We start from the raw sequence: 22,002 nt of genomic DNA on the forward strand, positions 1-22,002 counted from the left end.
GCTACCCGTGCAGCTTCCCCCACCACCGTTTGCGGGTTGTTCGCAGGCATAAAAGGGCAGGGAGTACTGTACTGCGCTACGCGTTCAGTCATGGCTGAGTCGTCCAGTTGTTCAGTCGCAGGATTTTAGGATCTCCCCTCCTTTCCTTTACCATATTCAGGATGTTTCTAGCAACTATAGACCAAATTACTATTAGGAATTAATAGTTTGTGGTCGTGTGTGAACCGCCCAACAGTACAGTCACAGATAAGTCCTTTTCTCGTTTGGTCTTTAATTCGACTTAGTCGCGCATTCCTGCAAAGACCGGTGGCGTTTTCACTTATCTTTTGGAACACGTTCCAAGTTATCCCTAATACATGCTTAACAAATTCTTGCTATAAATGTTTAATATAGGCAACTTTTTATACACTAGCCTTTCGTGACTTGACTCTCTTCATTGCTTACAAAAATGTAAATATTCAAATTATTCAACGACAATGACGTATAAACTCTAGTTAAATAGTGTTAACATCTATCTGCAAACATGTGGAAGCTTTGCCAGTTTGCCTCCACGGCAAATGCACCTTTGAGGTATAAATTTCAACAACTTTTAATTGATAAATCTTAGTTTCAATTACTTTAAGGTTATCTCATTGCATAATTTATAAATATTTTAGATATTCTCTAAAGGGAATTACAACTAATGGTAGTTTACTATCAAGAAACAGTGTACGAAAATTTTACACTAAATTACAGCCCCCAAAACAACCACCATGCACCAAAAATGTCAATTACAAATTGGTAAACATCATTGGCAGTTCACTGACTGGTGTTGGATTGTTTAAAATTTACTCTAATAATAATGTTTTGTGCAAAGCACAGACCACTAGAATGGTGGGCTTTAGAAAGGGCCAAGAGCATGAGATTCCATTTAATTGGAGCATGCTGTGGCATTATTTGAAGCCCAGTTTTATTTATTTCATTTGTGCTATTGCTGTAAGTCTAAAAGAAGAACAGTTATGATGTGGCAAGAGTTTAATTTATAATTATTGTTTTAGGGGGCACTTGTAGTTGCAATTTTAAACATTCAGATACCACAGCTGATGGGTTCTGTTATCAATGTTATATCAAAGTTTACAGAAACAAAAGACAGTGAGATATTTGTGAATGAAATGAAAGTGCCTGCTTTGAAGTTGATTGGCATGTATGTTGCTCAATCACTGTTTACTTTTGCATATATTTTCAATTTATCAATAATTGGTGAGAGGATGGCATACAAGATGAAGCAGGATTTGTTTGCATCAATTGTAAGACAGGATATTGAGTTTTTCGATCGACAACGCACTGGGGAAATTATAAATCGGTGTGTATAATGTTAAATTTCAATGAATTTTCTTTAATTTGTTTATTTGATTGCCTAGATTGACGACGGACATTCAAGACTTCAAAAGCAGTTTCAAGCAAACTATCTCAGGTGGTTTGCGAGCCGGCACTCAAATTCTGGGTTGCTCTGTATCATTATTTATGATTTCACCACACATGACTTTTGTTACGTTATTATGCATCCCAACAATAGTTGCGGTGGGCACTGTATTCGGCGCCATGTTGCGCAAAACCTCACGACGTGCTCAGAGTCAAATGGAGAAAACTACAGCAGTTGCCGATGAAGCTGTCGGTAACATTAGAACAGTAAGAGCTTTTGCAATGGAGGAGTGCGAAACGAATTTATTCGATCAGGAAGCTGTCGAGGCCATGGTTTTAAACCAAAAATTAGGTTTAGGTGTTGGTCTGTTTCAAGCAGGCACGAATTTATTTTTGAACGGGTAAGCAAAGATTTACGAGCGCGAAATGTAAATTAATAGTGTAAACAAATTTGTTTTAGGATGGTTTTGGGTGTGGTTTACATGGGTGGATATCTTCTAAGTACAGATCAACTATCGCCAGGTCAACTGATGGCGTATTTAATGGCTACTCAAACGATTCAACGATCCTTAGGGCAGATGTCGCTGTTGTTTGGTAGTGTAATTCGTGGTATGGCATCTGGTTCACGCGTTTTTGAGGTAACTAGGCAACTTTTTAAGCAGACACTTGTTTTATACTTTTGTTTCATTAGTACATCAACATGGAGCCACGTATGAAACTTCTCGGAGGTAAAACCATCCCATTCCACACTCTGCGTGGCGAGTTAGAGTTTAAAGACGTTGAATTTGCGTATCCCACCCGCTCGGAACACACAGTGTTGGATAAATTCACTCTGCACGTGCCTGCTGGTAAGACAGTCGCCATTGTAGGCGCATCCGGTAACGGCAAATCAACAGTTGTGGCGTTATTGGAACGTTTCTATGACGTGAAGTCCGGTTCAATTACACTCGACGGACATGACATCCGCACTCTGGATCCAACATGGTTGCGCCAACGTGCATTGGGTCTTATCAGTCAAGAACCCATCTTATTTGGCACGACTGTAATGGAGAATATCCGATATGGTAAACCGGATGCCACCGACGATGAAGTGATGGCCGCCGCAAAGATGGCGAACGCGCATGAATTTATCATTGGATTTCCGGCTGGTTATGAAACGATGGTGGGTGAACGTGGGGCTGCGTTGTCTGGCGGACAAAAACAGCGAATTGCAATTGCAAGGGCTTTATTGAAAAAGCCGTCGGTGCTGATTTTGGATGAAGCAACCAGTGCTTTAGATACAGAATCTGAAAAGATTGTGCAGAATGCGCTGGATCATGCGAGTTGTGGTAGAACAACGATTGTTATTGCGCATAGGTTGTCAACTGTGAAGAATGCTGATTTGATTGTTGTATTAAGTAAGGGGAAAATTGTCGAAATGGGAACACACGAATCTCTTCGAAAACTGAAGGGATATTATTATGCATTGACCTTTGAACAGGATAAACATGCTGAAGGTGGTTGATTGATGTAGTTGAGTAAGTTGTTATTTATTAAATAAGTTTGTTACCTAAATGCAAAATACAAATCCTTTACTTTGCAACATTTTTTGTTTCAAATTTAATTTTGGATTGCAGATAAATTTGTTTTTGTTATTGTTGTTTGGGTAGCCTATAGTGCAACAGCGTTGGCAGTGGCTTATATACGCGTGAGAGGGCGCGCGAATGCGGAACACTCGTCGACACTCACACGGCCGCACAGTGTCGCTGCGCTCTCCGTGCCGCTCCGTACGTGCGAAACGCCGTAGCACATCGAAGAGCCACCGCGAGTGTCCGTGCGTCGTGCGAGTGAACAGCGTAGACGTAGTGCATGCAAAATGGCGTCCGTGCGCGCCGCAGCGGCGATGCGTGTCGCCGGAAAACACTGAAGCGCGTGTCCCGGTGCTCGTCGGCTCAGCGATAGTGCGTCGAACAACGCGCATCCGCGTCCCCGTCTAGGTCGCGCTGCGGCGAGAGTGCGTGTGCATCGGCGTCGTGTGCGAACGCCGCGGTTTTTGCGCGCCCCGCGCCCGAGCGATGCGCTTGGAGCGCGTCGCCCGTTGAGAGCGTGCCCACGACCGAGCGTACGGCGACCCTGTGCCGCAGCCGGAGCTGTTTCCCCGTGCGAGCGGCGCTCTCGTGCCGGCGCCCCAGTGTGCACCAACCGAGCGAAAGATGACAGCCAACATGTATCGAGTCGGAGGTGAGCGATTGATATTTTTAATTAACACCGGCAGCGCCGGCAGTAATCACAACCCTACACGCCGCTTTTGGGTTATGTTCGGAAATGTTTCCGTTTCATCCACCGGCCTGCATCCGCATTACTCATAATTGTACACAGACAAAATGGCATGAAAACAAGATATTATGTTTTTGCGGAAGAGGACGCATGCTTCGAGACTCTACCGATGTTAGACAAGAAAACAATACAATACCGCGACCTGACCTATCCGGTTAGACGGAGATGAACGTTGTGATTTTGCTATTTCTATTTCTATTTGCGTTCGGCATTTGTTACCCGAATTCTCTATTTGTTTTATTTATGCAAGCGTGTAAACAAAATACAGCCAGGAATAGGAAAGGTGTGCTTACCTATTGGTGTATGTATGCACGCGTATGTATGTGTGTGTGTGTGTCCGGAACTGAGTACGCGATGGGTTTTGCGTTATCTAGGCGAGCCGCGGGTGTTCATTATCAAGCTGCTCAAGTTAAGTCAGCGGCGAGGTGGCGAGACGGCGAGCCAGCCGCGCGCGGCTCAAACTCACCAAAACGGGGGAAACTCCGGCACTCCGCACGGTGCTCTTTCGTGCCTGCCGGCCGGGCGCCTCTTATCGCCCGCTAATCACTCGAATTTACACGGGATCCAACGGTTCATGTACTTACACGAAATACACGCATTGGTTTACACGGTGTGTTGAGAGAGAGGTAGCCAACTATAAATGGTTATTAATACTTCGTAAACCGATCCGTTTGTTTTGTTTCGTTTATTTGTTTGCTATCGAAATTGCTTACCGTTGAACTCGAGACAATGAAAAGATTGTAAATGTAGTTCATATTTATATTATTATGGCAATGAGAGTAATTTGAGTATTTGTTATTTTTCATGCATATTATGTTGATACTCTTCTTATTTATTTATTTTGTGTGCGCCATCTTGTTTTTCGGCAGTTTCTCTTTTGTTTGATTTGTTTGTGTTTACGATGCCTTTGTCCCGTTTGCAGATTACGTGTACTTTGAAAGCACCTCGACCTCCCCGTACCAGATTCGGCGAATCGAGGAGCTTAACAAGACTGCGTCGGGGAACGTGGAGGCGAAAGTGATGTGCTTCTTCAGACGACGCGACCTGCCCAACCAGTTGATTCAGCTCGCTGACAAACACCAATGTGAGTACCGAGTATGATCTATTTGTTTTCTTTGCGCATGTTGCACATGACTACAATTAAAAATAAACCATTTTCTGACACTGAATATCGTTATAATAATGTGAAATTTATGCGTCCTTGACGAAACGCACGTATTTTATAATTAGATAATCTAATTCGCGTGGAATTGGTGGTGGGATTGTTTAAATAACCGGCAGTGTTAGGCACACTGTTGCGCGTGAAATATGCCGATGATAAACACGTGGAGCGTTGAGGGTTGGTTATGACTGGGTTATATCGACGTGTTGTGTGCATGCATAACTCGGTAGGGGTTGAAAAATGTCCCGCGATGTGTGAGAATGCGTTGCGGCGGCCAACTTTGGGGTAGGTCGTCGTCGTGTGCGTATATCATGTTTCGGCAGCGCGCCAAACACCGCTGTTGCTGCTTCTGCTTCTGCCAAAGCAACACATCCCTCGTTCGCTCCACCGGTGTTTCCGCTTCCTTCCGAGACGCTTCACACCGGCGCGGCAACAAATCTAAGGCAGTGTGTTGGGGTTTTGTAATCGCTTGTGGAGAGTCACGCGTTAATTTAAATCCGTCGGACAAAGGGTGGTCGTGTCGCGGCGGTGGCTCGCGTGTGGCACTTTTCGGCAAGCCACCACACACCACCCCCCGCTCTCGCTCTCTCGCGCGCGAAGAGTCTTGATTGAGCGATCGATATTCCCCGAGAGCCGGCGTCGCGCTCCGTGGACGAAATGACGCCGCGCCACCCCGAGCGCCCACCACCACCCGGCGTCGCGCGCTCACATATGCATGAGGGACGCGAATGTAAATGAAACCCTCATACCAAACCGCCTCACACCCACCCCTCTCGCGCACTGCATACCTGTCGCGGCGCTGCCACACGCGACGCGTTGCTCATCTCGCCGCCAACCCTTTTTCACCCTTGCAGTGGATTGAAGTTAATCTAAATTATTAATTTAAATTTATATTTCTTTTGTATTTATATAAAAAATATACAAAAATACAAAATAATACAATATTTTTTCTTTTTCCTCTTTTGTTTTATGTTGATCCGAAACAAAAGATACTTGTACGTGAGGCGCTTCTTAATTAGCCGTTAATGAATGTAGATGTCTCTGAGGTGGATGAGAGAAGGATGTGGGTGAGAGGAAGGGCATGTGTGTTTCGCGAAATCTTTGCCGTTGCTGTACCGTCCCTCCGCCTCGCGCGTTTCTAATGCGCGAAACGAGCGCTCGCGCCCGCCCGACCCCTCGGCGCGGCCCACCGGTCGCTATGACAACTGGCGGTGTGGTGGCGAGCCGCGCGCGAGATGTGCACGCCGCCGAGCCACGCGCGCGCGGTCCTCCTCTAGCCGGCCGGACTCGCTCTTTCCGCACGACTGTACTTTTATAATTACACGCAAAAACTGGACGCTGCAGCGTCACACATGCTCCTCGCGGCACATGCTCGCACGGCGTCGCGCGCCTCTAACAAATGGTCGCATTCATCGTATTCAATTCAATGCGCACCACCGTCTCAGCGACACACGCGTCCCTGCCTTTGTCGCGTCATTGTTGTTTTCTCGTATTGATAACAAGAGTGCGTGTGCCTTCGAATACACACATGTATTACAAGCAACGTGACAAGTTTATGTAAACATATTCCGAAACAAAACTCGTAGTAATTTCTTTAAATTTCTAATGATACTATTTAAGACGCACTCGTTACTCTCGATGTTGATTGTTATCTAATTCAAGCTCGTTTTTTCAATTGTTGCGAGCAGGAAGCGGAAGTGCCTCTCATTAAACACGGTACGAATAATTCGTTCGCTCGAAAACGAATATTTTATTTGGTCCGAATTAGGTAGATGCGGGTTGCGCCGAGGGGGTGACCGATTGGAATGAGGCAAGGTGGCATCGGGCGGGAAAGTTTCGGTGGTCGGGGACGGCTAGTAGTGTTTGCAGATCCAAACGCGAGGTCCCCGCCGCCCTGGCCTGTCACCCATTCATTTCGGTGCCGCGCGCGCGTCCCTCACCTCCTCCGCCACCACCGTCTCCTCTTTTAATCCCCCCGACCAAAACCAACCGCCCACCGCCATCGCCACCCCCGTGTACAGATCGATATCCACGAGGCGCGCGATAAGCACGATGTGTATATGTATGCCGCGGATTCCCGGATGTTCAGTCTTCTTCTTTATAAATTACGGAAAAAGAATTAGGACTTTGAACTCTTTTTTTTTCAGTAAAGTTTTGATTTTGAATTTTTTTCTCCGCTTCTAGGTGCCTTAGATGAATCAAGCGGAGCGAGCCCCTCGAGCGATTCGAGTCGAAACAACGAGAACGGCACATCGTCGAAGCAACGCCACCAGATGAAGCACCGCGAGCTGTTTCTTTCGCGGCAGGTGGAGACGCTGCCAGCCACACACATCCGCGGCAAATGCTCGGTGACATTGTTCAATGAAACAGAGTCGCTGCAGTCGTACCTGAACAAGGACGACATGTTCTTTTATTGTCTCGTGTTTGACCCCACGCAGAAGACACTGCTGGCAGATAAGGGTGAAATACGTGTCGGCTCGCGTTATCAGAGCGACATGACATCGCTGCTCAAAACAGGCGAGACGGACGGTCGTGAGCTTAGTGAACTGGAGACATTGGTGTGGACACCAGAGCACGAGCTATCCGACCGACAGATTGACCAGTTCCTTGTCGTATCGCGTTCGGTGGGCACGTTCGCACGCGCCCTCGACTGCAGTTCGAGTGTGAAGCAGCCATCGCTGCATATGTCGGCGGCGGCCGCCAGCCGCGATATAACACTCTTCCACGCCATGGATACGCTGCACAAGCACTCGTACGACCTCTCCAAAGCGCTCAGCTCACTGGTGCCCAGCAGCGGACCGGTGTTATGCCGCGACGAAATGGAAGAGTGGAGCGCGTCAGAAGCGAACCTCTTTGAGGAGGCGCTTGACAAATACGGCAAAGATTTTAACGACATCCGTCAAGACTTTTTGCCGTGGAAAACGCTCAAGAATATAATCGAGTACTACTACATGTGGAAGACGACCGACCGCTACGTTCAGCAGAAGCGCGTCAAAGCGGTGGAAGCCGAGTCAAAACTAAAGCAAGTTTACATTCCTAACTACAACAAACCAAATCCGGCCGCGCTCAATTCGGCGACCAAGGGTGGCGTCGTCAACGGCAACAGCAATGGCAGCTCGGATCCCGCCATTTCACTCGGTGGCAAATCTTGTGAATCATGCAATGGTTAGTTATTCTTCTTGTACCAGCTTTATGCGATTTTAATTAATTGTGGTTTTTTGATTGTTCAGTGACGGTCTCAAGTCAGTGGTACGCCTGGGGACCAACGCAAACACAATGCCGCGTGTGTCAGCAGTGCTGGCAGTATTGGAAGCGCTACGGCGGTTTGAAGATTCCGTCGCGTTTTGCAGAATGTGACTTTGACGCCACTGGTGGCAAGAAGAAGTCCGGTAGCGACAACGAGGACGAAAAGGTGACGTCTTCATTGTCGCACCGACCGCACCGCTGCAATATTGGCGGCTGCATGAAAGAGTTTAAGCTGAAGGCACACCTCGCTAAGCACTATGCGACCGCGCACGGTATTATGGTGCGCTCAGGCTCACCACGGCCCATAATGAAGACACGCACAGCGTTTTATCTCTGCACAACGCCGATAACGCGCATTTCACGTCGACTGTGTCGAGCAATGATGCGACCTAGGCATGCCGCGCGCGCGCCGTTCTTTGCCATCAACATTCAGGCTGTCAAGCAGGAGTGTAGTGCGCAAATGACGGGTAAGACGATAGCCGAGTTGAAGCAGCTGCTGGTGTACAAAAAGAAACAACGCGGTAGCGTAACGCAGATTGCCAACCGGCTGGGCACGCCAGTCGGCCCCACGGCGCAGTGGCTCATCCTGACCAAGAAGGAAGATTTGCCCAAGCCGGAGAAGGTTGCGTATCCCAAACCACCGAAGGCGCCGGATGGCAGCCTGATGTATGAACGCGTTCCCAACAAGCCGGAGGCGGAGAAGATACCGCTCAACAGCATGTCGCCGTCGCTGAAGCGGCGCGCCGCCTTCGACGACATGAACGGCATCACCGACAGTAAGTATCCTTGCCTCCCCTAACGCCTCAACAGCGCACACACCCCGTCTCGACATGCCGTACGTTTATGTAATGTTCGTTTTTTTTGTCCCACCCACTGGCTTCTATTCCGATTTGGATTGGGACGATGGTGAGTTCGCGGAGTTCACGGATGCTCTTGGCGCCCGCGTTGTACCTGGTAGGGCGTGAGCTAATGGTGGCGTTTGTATGTGTTTGCAGGACCGACGCTTGCCAACCCTCCCGCAAAGCGCCTTTCCAAAGACCACCAGCTGCCGATGGGAATGCAGCGGCCCATTCAGGAGCCCATCACACCCGTCGTCGCCAACGTGCCGCCACAGCTGCCGACGCCAGCGACGCAGTCACTGCCTCGTCACGTCTCCCTTATCAACGGCAAGCCGAAGATAGCACACATGACGAGGACCGGCTCCGGACGAAAGCAGGTCATCAGCTGGATGGATGCCCCGGATGACTTATACTTCCGAGCCACCGAGAACAGCAAGTAGGTTTTTCTAACTTTTATAATGTGTCCACCTCATACAATAATCGCTTTGCTTTGTTTGTTGTAGAAAAATACGCAAAGCCATCTCGGTGACGGAAATTCGAAGGATTGCGAGAAAGCCCTGGCGAGTAGTGCGTTCCAAGGAGGACTTGCAGGTGGTTGTGCTAGACTAGATCGGAGTGCTAGAATCAGAACGGACAATTAGTGCATCAGTGCGCGCGGTCATGCGGACGCGTAAAAACATTGTTGAGAGTTGCAAACCAAAAAGGAAGCAAAAGCGAGCGCATCAACAGAAATACTTCTACCTCCGATTGTTTTCCCCCAATCACACTTACGACACGACACACGGTTTTTACTTGATCAACACGAAACGAAAGTATTTTAATTTTTGTGTGCTTGATTTCGACTTGTACATGTACATAATTGATTGATTAATTGCGAGACGAATAAAATAGGCGCAAATCGTATTTCCTGGTTGAGCGCGAATCACGTTGGATGTCGGAGATGAAGGAGCAGCAGCAGCAGCATGTGTAGATATATCGGTTTAATATATTCAAAGATAAATTATGCATCGTGTCTCTTAAAAGCGTACGTTTCAACATGCGAGGAAATAAACAATAAGAAATCTGTTTAGGCATCGAGCAAAGTGCGCAGCCACAACACACACACACACGTTAATTATTATTATTAATGCGATGATGAACACGTAGGATAATTTACATTTTTTTCATGATAAGGAATAAAAAAAATAATTACATAAACTATCGACTTATTTTCTAGCCTTTGTCTTGTTTTCAGATTGAATGAATCAAATTTATAGAGGCCATAAAATTCAGCCAATACTTGGGAGTACGTATTACTAGTTGAAGATGGTTCCATAGTTCGAAAGACGGCCCAATAAATTAGAAGCGCTCTCAATTTGTAATTCTTAAAAATAATATAAAGGAATTATAAAACAATGTAAAAACAAATAATATGATACAATTTGCATAACTTGTCACATTGACATTGAATCTTGACACATTTTATTTACATTTTTAAAAATCAATTGATATCAAATGGCCGATGAAGAACCCGCGCCTGCAGAAGAGTCACCCCCAGAGGACGCTCCTCCAGCAACTGAAGAGGCTCCTGTTGAAGAAGCACCTCCTCCTGTGGAAGAAAATCCAGATGTACCTCCACCCGATGAGTCTGAGGCAGCACCTCCTCCAGCAGATGAAACTCCAGTACCAGTCGAAGACGAAGCACTACCAGAGACCGGTATCTCTAAAACAGTGATTCCTGAAGAACCTCCTCCAGAGGAAATTGTGCCGGTTGAAGAGGTACCTAGAGTATCAAAACTGTCTGCTTCTTCGGCACCCCAGAAAGAAATAACCATTGGCGATCCAGCAGGTGATGCCGACTTTCTCCACAATCCAGAAATAGAAGTTCTTGAAGCTGATGGTATGATTGAAGAAATTCATGTCTTGAAAGAGGATCAAGCTGTAGAAGAAGAAGACTATATTGACGATGAAGCTTCTATGGAACGCTCTCTGAGCAGAGATGATCAACTCAGTGAAAGTGCCATTAAAGCTGAACGACGAGTGTCAATGGAGGAACCTGAGCAGGGCCCGGAGGATATGCAACTAATAGAGAAATCCAACTCCCTTATCGATATATTAAAAGATTCCAGGTAATATCTAAATTAAACTGTACAAATGTTAAAATTGTTACATAATTAATTTTCTACAGCATGGACGTTGGCACAAAAAAAGAATTGCTTGAAAAGAAGAAACAGAGGGTTTTGGGGAGTATTATTTCAATTAGGCGTGGAGATCCTACCTACTTCGATCGACAAAAAGTATACATTAATTTGTCTTTTATTAACTACAGCAGAATTTAGGTCGTAGTGCAACCCTGTACCATTCTTCCAAAATAACCCGGTTAACATGTTATAGTTTGTATTATTAAGTTAGTCTTGACTAGTCCACCATGGAGAGCACAACAAGTGCTGCAGTTTCTAAACCAGTTTGTTAATAATTATTTTACAATCATATTTATGTAATTAATTATTTTACAGGCGCCAAAATTTCAAAACAGCTACAAACTAGACTCAGATAGGCCGTTCAATCATGAGAAAGTGGAGCAAATATTGCAAGAAGTTCTTGAAGAAGCTCTGCAGGATTTAACTTATGATCCAGACAAATGTTCAAAGCAAGCTAAATGGGCGTCGAGTGCGATTCGAGCAAAAGTAAAAGAGCAAGAATTTGACAGGTATAACTGTACTATAATGCTGTAAAACAAGTTCATATTGAAATTGTGCTGTTTGAAGGTATAAAATTATTTGTTATGTATCGATTGGAGAGAAGCTCTGCCAGGATGTCTTCATGATGATGCGCTTTCTCTGGGATGCCGAGAGAGACCAATACGCTCTGCATGTGCACGAGAATATGAATTTGTTTGGTATTGGGCTATGTTTCGGCATTTATTACGAATAACTTATAAAATCTCATGTTTTCTTTTAATAATTCGATCAAATTGATCTGTTGGTCTATTTAAAAATGAACGTGTAAATAGTGCATGAATGTTGTTTGTTGGTAGATATCAGAGCGTGAGTATCTCAGTGCGAAACTCGTATCCGTCTTAAATCTCGCGATGCGCACGTCATACTTTATCATTACTTTATAAAGTGAGCCAAGATGTCGCTAGTAAGCACATATTTGCATTAAATTCGAAGCGCCTTGATGGAAACCAGTTCTGTACTACGCGATGTGGCGTAGTCGATTGCTTGTTATCAGTTGTTTGTTTATTTACAGCGGTGAACCTGTGTGCCGTGAGAACTCACGCGCTGCGTTAGAATTTAAGTAAGTTGCATTCGGGCAGTGGTATTTTGTCGTTCGCCGTCGCCGGGTGCTGTTTGCATGCCTCTCTATTTATTGTGGTTTGTGGTCGGTGCGGTACGCCATGTTTCGCAAAACAGTAATTCGATAAATGTGTTACATTCGATCAAGAATCGAGGAGATACGTAGGAATAATCTTAGGATTTAATTCGGTAACGCGTATTACTTTCGGTGTTCTTAGTGATTATTTTGACTTATTGTGTCTAATGCTAATGATTTATCGCTTATAAGATGTTCGCGAAATGAAAATATTGTGTATTTGTTCGTGAGCGGGGTGCCGCCGGATGCCGTTTACGATGGAAGTTTAACAATACTAACCAGTAAGTGAATTTGATAATATTCTCAACCGCAATAATTGATTCTATTTCGGCCGTTTTTTCTTTATTATCATATTTTTGTAGTGTTTTATAGATTGTTATATTCATAAATGTGTTTAAAATTGCATGGCTGGTGTTGTCACTTCAAGCGAAGCGATTATATTATTATTGCTTATTTTTTTACTAAAATCAAAAAAAGTGAACTCTTTAGGACCCAAAGAATTGAATTATTTTTAATTTTTATCTTATCGAAAATTTTCCAATCTTTCATATTCTTCAATCTGTTGGTCGCTATCGCTTCTAGTTTAAAAGGTATGCACTATTCAAGTTTATTGACTTAAATATGTCAAGAACGTTGATTGTTCTTTGTTTATTTAGTTATATTTCAATTAATTGCAATTGGCGGTGAAAGTGACTCCCATTCAGGGCACCGTACGAGGGTAGCGGTAGAAGTGACTCGTATTTTGGGCAACAAATGAGGATGATTTTTTTCAATACTTAAATTTCCAATTTAACTAGCTTATTTTATAGAGTATATATAGTCGGTAGATTAAGAATCTGCGATTCGTTCCTTTCAATCTTTAATCCGTCTTGTTCTATTGAATATAATATCGCTAAAATAATTTGTGTAAAATCGGGCAATCTTTCAGTATAAGAAATCTGAATTACATAATTCGAATTTTAAATTTTTATTATTATTTTTTTTTAATCCAAATTCCGGGCGTATTATTTGCATTATTTATAGATGGCACTAGCATTAACAAAATTTGTAAAATAGACATGAATTGTTTATTTCTATAGCTATCAGCAAGCGCGAGCATTCGACACTAGAATTGTGTTTGTTTTGAACACAACTTTCAATTTCTTATCGCAATCGCCGCGAGAATACCACGTATGAGATCCCCTCACGCCGCATGTTGGCGCATCTTAGTTTAGTTTTATCGCAGATAAGGTGCCAAAGCGATTCGCACACAAGGTCGCCTACCAACGGCGTACCACTGGCTATGCGCATCTATTGCTTTCGTCGCGTCGTTGCTTGCACAGTTTGCAGCCAGTTTCATACCGGTATTTGGTTGATCCAATATTTTACGCGACTCGTATTGTTTGTCCGGACATCTACCTACTTTCCAAATTCGCATTATACTCGATCATCAATCGGCTATAGTAATGTTATTTTCTGTTTGCGCGTTTATTGTCCATAAATGTCGATTATGTCATTAACTTAAAGTCATTAAATCATTAGGTTGACCCATCGTGCTGGTGTAAACAGCATAGATGTTTATTTTTCTCCGCTGCTTGAATATAATATTACATGAATATAATGTTTCCTTTTCTTATTTACAGTATTTGTCGTGCCTTGGAGTCCGATGTGATCTGCATTGGTAGGTTTATAATTCAATTATATTTTTCATTTTAATTCCTGCGTCGTACATAAGTTTGTATTTACGTTTTTTTTTTCGCGTTCCACCGCGTGTTGCAAAGACACAAGACAGTCGTGTTTCAATCCGTTCCTCTGTATCTCTTTTAGTTTTGGAGATATTCACAATCGGAGAAAACACGATTTCGGAACCTTTATAGCCCATATTTTAATTATTTTCTTATGATATCTTATAGAGAATTTTCCAAACTTTCATAATTTCGATCGGCTGGTCGCTAGCGCTTTTAGTTTAAAAAATATTCCCTAAATTATGAAAAAACAGAATACCGCACCATTTTTCGCAATGGGAGTCACTTGGAGGGTAGCGGTCCCTCGTACGATGCCCTAAACGCGAGTCACTTTAACCACTAGTATCGTACGGTGCCCTGAACACGAGTCATTTTTGCCGCTAGCTTCGTACGGTGCCCTGAACACGAGTCACTTCTACCGTTACTCCCTACGGTGCCCTGAACACGAGTCACTTTTACCGCTAGCCTCGTACGGTGCCCTGAATGGGAGTCACTTCTACCGCTACCCTTTTTAAATTATTTGACTGGTTTATCTTGTAGAGAATTAAGAATATTCAATCCGAATCTTTCCATCGCGTTTAGTTTCTGAGAAAATCGCGTTGCCATCTCCTCATGCCACATGTTGCATATTCTCAAAATGTTTCACAAAATGACCGCTAAAGTTTGCCCCTTTTTTTTGTTTTTCCAAACTTGCGGTAGAAAACTGGTTATATTTTGGGAACCCTTCATGATGCTTTAACTTCTTTTCGGATCTTGTTAGCTTTTATTTTTTGAAACAGGAGGTGGAAATTTGGCTATATTTCGGGATCAGCGCTAGGAATTGTAGTTTTTTTAGGGTAGCACGCGAACGCGGTGTACAAAATGGTTTGAAATAATTTTCCTAGATGAAGAATTTAATTTTGTATCTTTCGGTATCAAAATTTATTACTAGAAAATTCGGTATCGCGAGTTATATTGAAAGTTGTGTGTATACGCACTAGTACTCGGTGCGCTAGGAATTGTAGTTTTTTTAGTGTAGCACGCGAACGCGGTGTACAACATGGTTTGGAATAATTTTCCTAGATGAAGAATTTAATTCTGTATCTTTCTGTATCAAAATTTATTGCGGGAAAATTCCGTAACGCAAGTTATATTGAAAGTTGTGTGTATACGCACAAGTACTCGTTGCGCTAGGAATTGTAGTTTTTTTAGTGTAGCACGCGAACGCGGTGTACAACATGGTTTGGAATAATTTTCCTAGATGAAGAATTTAATTTTGTATCTTTCTGTATCAAAATTTATTAGTAGAAAATTCCGTATAGCGAGTTATATTGAAAGTTGTGTGTATACGCACTAGTACTCGGTGCGCTAGGAATTGTAGTTTTTTTAGTGTAGCACGCGAACGCGGTGTACAACATGGTTTGGAATAATTTTCCTAGATGAAGAATTTAATTCCATATCTTTTTGTATCAAAATTTATTGCGTGAAAATTCCGTAACGCGAGTTATATTGAAAATTGTGTGTATACGCACTAGTACTCGGTGCGCTAGGAATTGTAGTTTTTTTAGTGTAGCACGGGAACGCGGTGCACAACATGGTTTGGAGTAATTTTCCTAGATGAAGTATTTAATTCTGTATCTTTTTGTATCAAAATTTATTGCGGGAAAATTCCGTAACGCGAGTTATATTGAAAATTGTGTGTATACGCACTAGTACTCGTTGCGCTAGGAATTGTAGTTTTTTTAGTGTAGCACGCGAACGCGGTGTACAACATGGTTTGGAATAATTTTCCTAGATGAAGAATTTAATTTTGTATCTTTCTGTATCAAAATTTATTAGTAGAAAATTCCGTATAGCGAGTTATATTGAAAGTTGTGTGTATACGCACTAGTACTCGGTGCGCTAGGAATTGTAGTTTTTTTAGTGTAGCACGCGAACGCGGTGTACAACATGGTTTGGAATAATTTTCCTAGATGAAGAATTTAATTTTGTATCTTTCTGTATCAAAATTTATTAGTAGAAAATTCCGTATAGCGAGTTATATTGAAAGTTGTGTGTATACGCACTAGTACTCGGTGCGCTAGGAATTGTAGTTTTTTTAGTGTAGCACGCGAACGCGGTGTACAACATGGTTTGGAATAATTTTCCTAGATGAAGAATTTAATTCCATATCTTTTGTATCAAAATTTATTGCGTGAAAATTCCGTAACGCGAGTTATATTGAAAATTGTGTGTATACGCACTAGTACTCGGTGCGCTAGGAATTGTAGTTTTTTTAGTGTAGCACGGGAACGCGGTGCACAACATGGTTTGGAGTAATTTTCCTAGATGAAGTATTTAATTCTGTATCTTTTGTATCAAAATTTATTGCGGGAAAATTCCGTAACGCGAGTTATATTGAAAATTGTGTGTATACGCACTAGTACTCGTTGCGCTAGGAATTGTAGTTTTTTTAGTGTAGCACGCGAACGCGGTGTACAACATGGTTTGGAATAATTTTCCTAGATGAAGAATTTAATTTTGTATCTTTCTGTATCAAAATTTATTAGTAGAAAATTCCGTATAGCGAGTTATATTGAAAGTTGTGTGTATACGCACTAGTACTCGGTGCGCTAGGAATTGTAGTTTTTTTAGTGTAGCACGCGAACGCGGTGTACAACATGGTTTGGAATAATTTTCCTAGATGAAGAATTTAATTTTGTATCTTTCTGTATCAAAATTTATTAGTAGAAAATTCCGTATCGCGAGTTATATTGAAAGTTGTGTGTATACGCACTAGTACTCGGTGCGCTAGGAATTGTAGTTTTTTTAGTGTAGCACGGGAACGCGGTGCACAACATGGTTTGGAGTAATTTTCCTACATGAAGTATTTAATTCTGTATCTTTTTGTATCAAAATTTATTGCGGGAAAATTCCGTAACGCGAGTTATATTGAAAATTGTGTGTATACGCACTAGTACTCGGTGCGCTAGGAATTATAGTTTTTTTAGTGTAGCACGGGAACGCGGTGTACAACATGGTTTGGAGTAATTTTCCTACATGAAGAATTTAATTTTGTATCTTTCTGTATCAAAATTTATTGCTAGAAAATTCCGTACCACTACGATGCACGTTTTCGCGTTAAATATTGCTTGTGGGTGGTAGTGAGTGCACATCGTGTCCGTGTGCGATCGTGCGATTTCACGCAAGAGATAAGTTTGTTTACCTGCAGATATCGAATCTTTATTTCTTGGAATAAAATCACATCTTGCAGTTTATATTGGCATCATAAATTTAAGCAAGTATTCACTTAAACTGATATCACTTAAATATTTGATGTAAAATTTGGCACTCTGCCAGCACAAGAAATCATAATTACGCAAATCGAATTTTAATTTTTCATTAATTTTTCAGTTAATTTTACGTGACTCGTATTGTTTGTATTATATTTAATCATCACTCGACTATTTAATTGTAATCACTAGAGTAATGTTATTTATTATTTGCGCGTTGATTGTCCGGCTGCTTTGTGATCGCGGGGACAGTGTAGATTGCAACTCACAACAGTTGCTAGGTGAATCAAATAAATATCGCTCCCATATTCATTTATACATCATTAAGATGACTGAGTTTATAACTGATGTGAAACATTATATTTTATTTTATTTAAGTGCACATCAGAAATGTTTCGATTTCAATTCTACGCGCTTATCGGGGTTTGCGTATAAACAACTTTTTGTATCGCGATAAACGCGCGCAATGTTGCGTTCACGCTACGAACGTTCGACCATTTCAGTCTGTTCTTACCTGCATGCCGCTCGGCATCTTCCTTTTATTCATTTCGATTACATTAACTACATTATTATTTATTAATTTCAAATTGGCATAGATATCGGTTGTGTTTTGCGAAAGATGAGTTCCGGGTAAAATGATAATAAAACTTGTGCTTCATCCATTAAATCACGTGTAATTATGGTACTCACCATAATAACTCAAAATGGACGCGTGCCGTCGGATGCGTCTTCGGTTTCGCTGCAGACTTTGCTTTTTCCCTGTCAATCATCTATTTAATAACGTGAATTTTTCTTAGCTCGCATTTTCTTTTGATGTCATAATGCTCCAATCGCGGAGACGTGTTATAATAGACAATTTAAATTTCTTCTCGCGTGTGTACATGACTTGCCGTCGGACGACACATTTTGCCTTGCTTGTGGCGTATCTGGAGAACCCGTCGTAATCAAAATTTTAGGTTTGCAATAAAATTCATATTGATGTTTTATTTATCTATCACCTAGCTTTCCCACCTTTTCTTTTTTAATTTTACATTTTTTAAATTTAAATTTTCTTTGATTTTTCTTCTAGCTTTCTATTCTTAATTCAAAATGTAGATGTAGTTTTGTTGTGTCACCTTCTCGTGAATCTAATTATCTGAATCGAATATTTTGTATTTTCTAATTAAATGTAGCTATTTTCTTCTTATATCACCCTATATATTACTTCTCCGTGCTTTCTAATGTAAAACTGACTAAATTTATCACTTCCGGGTCGTTTTCTACTTAATATTAGTATTTTATTAGGAATTTCCTATTTGTAACACCCTGTATGTTTGTTTTTCTTAATGACGTATTACAAGTTTTCTAAATTTGTCATTCCCGAGTGTTTTCTTTCTTGAACTTTTGATTTTCTTTTTGTAGCACCCTGTATATTCATTTTCCATATTGTCTGTGAAAATTTAGCTTTAATTGTTATGTTTAGTTTTTTTTTCTTTTCACTTTGAATTTCCTATTTGTAATTTATATATATTAGTTTTCCTGATTGTCGATGAAAACGAGCGACGTTTGTAGCGTTTAGAGTTTTTTGTTTGTATTTTAAATTTTATTTTTGTAACTCCCTGTATATTTGTTTCCATGTGTAATCACGCAATTAAGTATTTAATTAATTTCTTTATCTCGGCAGTACTTTGCTACTTGCTTGCATGTTTGCGGCTATGCAGGTCGTAAGTCCTGTTTCAATAGGGCGGCATGTATTTTGTTGACTTGTAAAATCTAAACTTGTATTCTATTGTTAATAAAGAAATAGTAAGATATATTGACTTCTTTGATTTGTGTGTACCCCTTCTATCATTTCAGGAACAGGTCTCTAAGAGAGTTCCCTCTCTCAGGGGATGATCCCCTCTACAAAAATTGTTAAGGTAACCTGTATGATTTGTGTACTCCTTCTTTCATTTCAGCTACAGGTCAGAACTTGTAAGAATATTTTTAAGTGTCACCTCTCTTGAGGCGACTTAAAACTTAGAAATATTTCAACAAGACCTTATAAGGATTGTCCTTATAAGGAGTTCCCTCTCTCTGGGGGTGATCCCCCACCATAAAAATTGTTGATATGCCTGATAATTTCGGGGATGAAGCGCAGAGACATCGTAGCTGTAGGTTGGGCCGGGAGCAATGGCTACATCGGAGTAGTGGGCGATCGACCAGAGCGCCGGAGGCGCTCTGGGAGATCGACCGTAGACTGTCTTATAACGACACGTGCCAAAAAATTTAAAAATCTGATCCTCCCCTGTTCTCTTTCTTCTATCTCCTCTTTTTCTCTGCTCTACTCTCTGTTCTCTTCCTTCTATCTTCTCCTATTCTTTACTACTCCTTCTTCTATTTCTCTGTTCTCGTTTCTCCACTTACTTTCTTACTTCTCGTATTGCCTTCACATGTTTTCAATTTCTCTTATATTTCGTTGCAATTCATATATGCAACCCAAATTACACCTGATATTTTTATATTTGAGAAAAATGCCTTCTATACCTGAGATTCGATCCGTGTCTGCTAGCATGCCAGCAGGTGCACGTCTCCACTCGACCACCGAGTGTTTTTACCATTAATATTTGATTCTTCTATTTATGTTTCTACTTTATTCAACTTTTTAAAACAACAACACAAGCCTTCGCTATGTTGCACTCACATAAGCTTCATATGAAATATGATTTAAGACGCATATCCTGAAAACTACAAAGAGGATGTTACCAAAAAGTATGAATAATATTTTAATTTTAAATTGAGTTTTATTAATTATATTTAACATACATTCTTCCTCCTGTTTTAATAAAACGAACGTACGTACAATCGAAGGCATATCTTACGTACCATCAAGCCACAACGCTCTCGTATCAAACGTTACACACAAAGTAGAATTGTTTGTTGATGTTATTACTCACTGTATTACTTTTGCACAAACAACTATGCCACCCAGAGAAATCGCGTGATTTGTCTCTTCTAATTAACAAATCCATATTGGACTATAAATCCAATTGGAATCCGTAGCCCAACGAAAGAGATCCGACGGCCGGCGGCCGATGGCTCAAACACGCGCACGTGGTGTCTTGAGTCTCAAGTCGATTCAAGATAAATCACTTGTTCAGTAGTTGATAGCAATCGATGACTAAACAATTATAAGGCTCGCACCGTATTAAAGTCTCCCGAAATGCTAACAGTCGCGATGAAGACCGGCGGTGAAACACAACACGCAGCACAATTGCGTACCACCGACTGACTAAACACGAAAAAACAACAGCCAATACGACCGCGCAAGATGTTCTGAGCAGTATAGCGAATTGTCACTTAAAGCCGATACGGCGACCGGTGCGGTACTGTTCAAATTTCAAATGTCAGCGCACAGCGTGCTGCGCAAGCCAAGGTCGAACTGAGAGCATAAACAAGGTGCAGAAAATTCTGCAGATCATATAGAGAACATGGATTGAGCATGACACTTAGAGTATTGCTCTCTTATTCTTACTCACGTGCTATCAGCTCACCCTGGTATTTCTATTTCACTCACTTGAACGAAAATTAATAAAACACAATCCATGTTATATATAATCCAAAAACTATTCAGAATGACTAAATGTAAACAAACCGTTTCAGTAATCAGCAAAAATCAGTGCTTGGAAATACAAAAAGTCAATTTTTCTCGCTAATTCATAAGTTTTCATAAAAGTTATGTATGAAAATGATAAAGAAATTAATTACTTACAATCTGATGCAAAAATGGTTCTCCTACGATATCGGGCTTCGGTGCAGAACAGCTAAAACAAGCGAAATATAGTCCTTTGCAACACAAAAATGCAATTTTCGTCACTAATTCATGAGGTAATCACAAAAATTAGTTATGAAAACGATAAAGAAATTAATCACTTACAATCTGATGCAAGAATGGATCTCCTACGATATCGGGATCGAGTGCAGAAAACCTAAAACAAGCAAAAAGTAGTCCTTTGCAACACAAAAATGCAATTTTCTTCACTAATTCATGAGCTAATCACAAAAATTAGTTATGAAAACGATAAAGAAATAAATTACTTACAATCTGATGCAAGAATGGTTCTACTACGATGTCGACTTTGGGTGCAGAACACCTAAAATAAGCAAAAAGTAGTCCTTTGCAACACAAAATGCAATTTTCATCACTAATTCATGAGCTAATCACAAAAATTAGTTATGAAAACGATAAAGAAATAAATTACTTACAATCTGATGCAAGAATGGTTCTCCTACGATATCGGGATCGGGTGCAGAACACCTAAAAAATTAGTTATGAAAACGATAAAGAAATAAATTTCTTACAATCTGATGCAAAAATGGTTCTCCTACGATATCGGGATCGGATGGAAAACACCTAAAACAATCAAAATGTAGTCCTTTCCAACAGAAAAATGCAATTTTCGTCACTAATTCTTGAGCTAATCAAAAAAATTAGTTATAAAAACGATAAAGAAATAAATTACTTACAATCTGATGCAAGAATGGTTCTCCTACGATATCGGGATCGGGTGCAGAACACCTAAAACAAACGAAATGTAGTCCTTTGCAACACAAAAATGCAATTTTCGTCACTAATTCATGAGCTAATCACAAAAATTAGTTATGAAAACGATAAAGAAATTAATTACTTACAATCTGATGCAAGAATGGTTCTCCTACGATATCGGGATCGGGTGCAGAACACCTAAAAC

At 41.4% G+C, this 22,002-nt stretch overlaps 3 protein-coding genes and 2 long non-coding RNA genes across 6 annotated transcripts; 3 read left to right on the forward strand and 2 right to left on the reverse strand.

Moving 5' to 3' along the window:
* The first annotated feature begins 302 nt into the window (after nucleotides 1–302).
* Nucleotides 303–2,983, forward strand: LOC135798123 (mitochondrial potassium channel ATP-binding subunit). Its single transcript, XM_065310861.1, has 6 exons — nucleotides 303–570; nucleotides 657–975; nucleotides 1,038–1,342; nucleotides 1,401–1,802; nucleotides 1,862–2,039; nucleotides 2,093–2,983. Exons 1-6 carry the CDS (start codon nucleotides 524–526, stop codon nucleotides 2,903–2,905), a joined length of 2,064 nt encoding a protein of 687 aa, XP_065166933.1. The 5' UTR covers nucleotides 303–523; the 3' UTR covers nucleotides 2,906–2,983.
* Nucleotides 2,984–3,132: 149 nt separating this feature from the next.
* On the forward strand, nucleotides 3,133–10,161 carry MTA1-like (metastasis associated 1-like). 2 transcript variants are annotated; one of them, XM_065310859.1, is made up of 7 exons: nucleotides 3,133–3,621; nucleotides 4,640–4,801; nucleotides 7,064–8,044; nucleotides 8,110–8,901; nucleotides 9,002–9,031; nucleotides 9,121–9,400; nucleotides 9,468–10,161. In XM_065310859.1, the coding sequence occupies exons 1-7, from the start codon at nucleotides 3,594–3,596 to the stop codon at nucleotides 9,571–9,573; spliced, it is 2,379 nt and encodes a 792-aa protein (XP_065166931.1). In that variant the 5' UTR covers nucleotides 3,133–3,593; the 3' UTR covers nucleotides 9,574–10,161. The 2 variants fall into 2 exon arrangements, with proteins under 2 accessions (XP_065166931.1, XP_065166932.1); XM_065310860.1 differs by lacking the exon at nucleotides 9,002–9,031 and having other exon boundaries at nucleotides 3,134–3,621.
* Nucleotides 10,162–10,196: 35 nt separating this feature from the next.
* LOC135798124 (fibrous sheath CABYR-binding protein-like) lies at nucleotides 10,197–11,958 on the forward strand. The gene is made up of 4 exons (XM_065310862.1): nucleotides 10,197–11,072; nucleotides 11,132–11,240; nucleotides 11,460–11,653; nucleotides 11,712–11,958. The coding sequence occupies exons 1-4, from the start codon at nucleotides 10,459–10,461 to the stop codon at nucleotides 11,875–11,877; spliced, it is 1,083 nt and encodes a 360-aa protein (XP_065166934.1). The 5' UTR covers nucleotides 10,197–10,458; the 3' UTR covers nucleotides 11,878–11,958.
* An 8,881-nt stretch (nucleotides 11,959–20,839) lies between these two features.
* Nucleotides 20,840–21,575, reverse strand: LOC135798520 (uncharacterized). Its single transcript, XR_010549725.1, has 4 exons — nucleotides 21,518–21,575; nucleotides 21,354–21,405; nucleotides 21,189–21,240; nucleotides 20,840–21,075 (listed from the first exon to the last, which is right to left on the reverse strand). It is a non-coding gene; the product is annotated as an uncharacterized lncRNA (long non-coding RNA).
* A 42-nt stretch (nucleotides 21,576–21,617) lies between these two features.
* LOC135798521 (uncharacterized) lies at nucleotides 21,618–21,993 on the reverse strand. Its single transcript, XR_010549726.1, has 3 exons — nucleotides 21,944–21,993; nucleotides 21,779–21,830; nucleotides 21,618–21,665 (listed from the first exon to the last, which is right to left on the reverse strand). It is a non-coding gene; the product is annotated as an uncharacterized lncRNA (long non-coding RNA).
* Between the last annotated feature and the right edge of the window lie 9 nt (nucleotides 21,994–22,002).

Source organism: Atheta coriaria, unplaced genomic scaffold (assembly GCF_025399875.1).
Source record: "Atheta coriaria isolate IRGN ID8LTWV9N9 unplaced genomic scaffold, Caltech_Dcor_3.1 hic_scaffold_9_pilon, whole genome shotgun sequence".
In the NCBI taxonomy this organism is placed as follows: Eukaryota; Metazoa; Arthropoda; class Insecta; order Coleoptera; family Staphylinidae; genus Dalotia; species Dalotia coriaria.